Source organism: Petaurus breviceps, unplaced genomic scaffold, assembly GCF_028583685.1.
Source record: "Petaurus breviceps papuanus isolate PSGF00001 unplaced genomic scaffold, PetGlider_PUasm1.0 91041, whole genome shotgun sequence".
NCBI classification, from domain to species: Eukaryota; Metazoa; Chordata; class Mammalia; order Diprotodontia; family Petauridae; genus Petaurus; species Petaurus breviceps.
This window is the reverse complement of record NW_027187400.1, coordinates 25,866,025-25,868,876: the sequence shown is the minus strand read 5'-3', so window position 1 is coordinate 25,868,876 and position 2,852 is coordinate 25,866,025. Positions and strand designations below refer to the sequence as shown.

At 48.2% G+C, this 2,852-nt stretch overlaps 1 protein-coding gene across 1 annotated transcript in view; it reads right to left on the bottom strand.

The window, feature by feature from the left end:
- LOC138154268 (solute carrier family 2, facilitated glucose transporter member 7-like) overlaps positions 1–2,852 on the bottom strand; it is a gene marked incomplete at its 5' end in the record, with an annotated part of 32,785 nt that overhangs the window by 9,418 nt on the left and 20,515 nt on the right. The window contains 3 exons of the mRNA XM_069078868.1: positions 1,259–1,369; positions 1,751–1,938; positions 2,420–2,545. Of these exons, the coding sequence (XP_068934969.1) occupies positions 1,259–1,369; positions 1,751–1,938; positions 2,420–2,545 (425 nt within the window). The remainder of the gene's footprint in view (positions 1–1,258; positions 1,370–1,750; positions 1,939–2,419; positions 2,546–2,852) is intronic.

The following is a 2,852-nucleotide window of genomic DNA, read 5'->3' as shown; positions in this document are numbered from 1 at the left end:
GAAACGCACGCCGCGCTCTGAGCTGCATCCAATCAGAGCTGCAGCAGTGAGCTCGTCATCCTGTTCTTCCCCAGTGATTTGCTTGCTGGCGCCATTGAGAGCAGTGCCACGGAGGAGAGCTGAGGCAGGACAACATAAGCCCTCCCCTGAAAATAAGCCCTCTGGTGTTTTTCTTTCCAAAAAAAATAATAAGACAGTGTCTTATTATCGGGGAAACACGGTACTACTTAGGATAAGTGCACATGGATAATCTGTATAAAATTTCTTGCCTTTTCAATAAGGGGGGAGGAGAGGAAGGGAGAGAATTTGGAACCTGAAATTTAAAAAATCAAAGTTAAAGATTGTTTTTGTATGTAATTGGAAAAAGATAAAATATTTAATCAATAAATGCTTGATGATTGATTGACTGATACAAGGGAAGACTACTCCTTCCAAGTCTAGAGTGACTGGTGTGACTTGTCTGAATTTTGTCTGAGTCTTCCTCTGGGTTTCCTTATGTTTTGGGAGACTCTTCTCAGAGACCCCCTAAAGATAAATGACCCTTTCTCTATGGGTCCCATAGCCACTGACTGCCAGGACTCCATGACCTCTAATCTAGACTTGTCTGAGAGGGTAGGGAAGAGCTCAGAAGGTACAGACATTATTTCCCACTTTTCTGGTCTAAGACTTCAGGCAACTTAAAACACAGACTGGTGCACAAAACTTTTCCAGGAACATGCAAAGTCCAGGGGTACAGAAACCCAGAAGAGACTGTTTAAGAACCGTCTCTACCCGCTTCTTACTAAGCTACCTGCTCTGTAACAGAGAAATTACAAGTGGTCCAACCTCCTGTCAGCAAAATGAGCTCCCCAGATGCAGTATAATGGCCATGTGAAAAGGATTAGTTGGGGGTGGTGGGGGCTAGGTGGTACAGTGAATAGAGAGCACTGGCCCTGGAGTCAGGAGAACATGAGTTCAAATCTGGCCTCAGACATTTAACACAAAAAACTAGCTGTGAGACCTTGGGCAAGCCACTTAACTCCAATGGCCCTACTTTCCCCCTCCAAGAAAAAAAAGAAGGAAAAAGAAAAGGATTAGTAGGTCAGAAGCTTTTGGTGATAGCACTTTGGCTACCATCTGCAGGCAGCCTCAGAGTGGAAAAGAAGCCGGTGCTCTCCTCAGGGGCACTGGTAGTAGCTGCTGCCTTCCTGATCCCACCATTCCACTGTCCTGCCTCCTTGACTGTGGCATCAGCTTCTAGGTATGGAAAATGACCTACAGAGATCACTGTCATCACAATGTTGAGTATGCCTGCGCCCACGGTCACATACTGAGAGTGCATGGGATTCACACCGGCTGTGGCATAGATCATGTCTGCATAGTAGTTAATCTGGAACAAAAGCATACAGACATAACATTAGTGGAGGTCCAAGGGTGCAGGTGACAAGCTTTAATTCTTGATTTAGGGGAATGAATGTCCCTAAGAATCTAGGGAAAGGGTAGCCCAGGGACAGTGAGGAGGCAAGCTCAGTCACCCACACTTGATTTTGGTTTCTTATTCTAAGTCACCCAAACAATGGTGGCAGAGTAAGGTGGGAGGATTGCAGCAGGGAGGGAGAGTCACATCCCCTTTTCACCTCTCCACCCCCCTGCCCCCTTCCTCCCCCCCCCCCCCCCCCAGACATTACCACCAGAGACAAAATCCCATTGTCCTGGGCTTGTAGCTGCTCTGATGGCCCACTCCCTCCTCCCTTCCCAGAATCCCACACACCGCATTGATGCCGGACAACTGCTGGCCTGCCATTAGGACAATGACAGAAATGAGCTGCCACCTCAGGGGCTTGAAGGTGAAGAGGTTGATCACAGACAGGCGCCCTTCGGCTTTCTCTGCCCGGTCCTCCAGGTGCATCTCCTCAATCTCGTCCTCCACGTTGTCCCAGCCTCTCAGTTCCCTCAAAGCTGGGGTTGAGGACAAAGCAGTCAGATGGGGCGCAGCCGCAGAACAGAGGTGAGGCTGACGTCCAGACCCTTTCCCCTCCTCACCAGGGCAGCTCTCTCTACAAGTTTCTATTCGATAAGCGTTTAAGTACCTAGATATGTTGCTTCTATGCTCAGCTCAAAGGCTGCCTCCTACAAGCAGTCATATGCTTGTATATGCTTGTCTGCTTATGTTGGGTGCTAAGGACCCAAAGACAAAGAGGAACCTAACCAAACCACTGGGTTTGAAGGGAGAAAAAAGCCTTAGCCCCCCCCCCCCCCGCACATGTTAGGAATGCCCTCAACCAGGCGCCCAGCCTCATCCCTGTGCCCAGCAGCAGCTTCAGGCTTTGTGGAGGAGGGCAGAGAGGAATCTAGAGAAAAATAAACGTGAGAAGGAATTTCAGAGTAGGCAGAGCCTGCTCAGAAGCTGGAGTAGGAAATGAGAATGCATCCTGGGTACCTTTCCTGGCCTGGCCTTCATCGCCTTTCTGAATCAGCGTATACCTGGGACTCTCTGGGAAAAAGGGCAGAGAGAGAAGTTGCAGGACTGCGGGGATCCCTGTGATTGCCAGGAGCATAGGCCAACCTGAGGGGAGCCGAGAAGGAGAAGCAGCATTAAGGTTACCAAATCACTTCATGTACGTGTGTGTGAATGTATAGATATGCCTATGTGTATATGTATGCATGTAGATATGTGTGTATATATCTATGTAAGTATATATGTTTATGTGTATGTGTGTGTCTTTACCTGTTTGTCCATCCATCCATCCATCCATCCATCCATCCATCCATCCATCCATCCATCCATTCATCCATCTGTTATCTATCCATCCATCATCTATCTATTTATGTATCTATGCGTCTATGCTCATGCAGAGCATCCCACCTCTGGT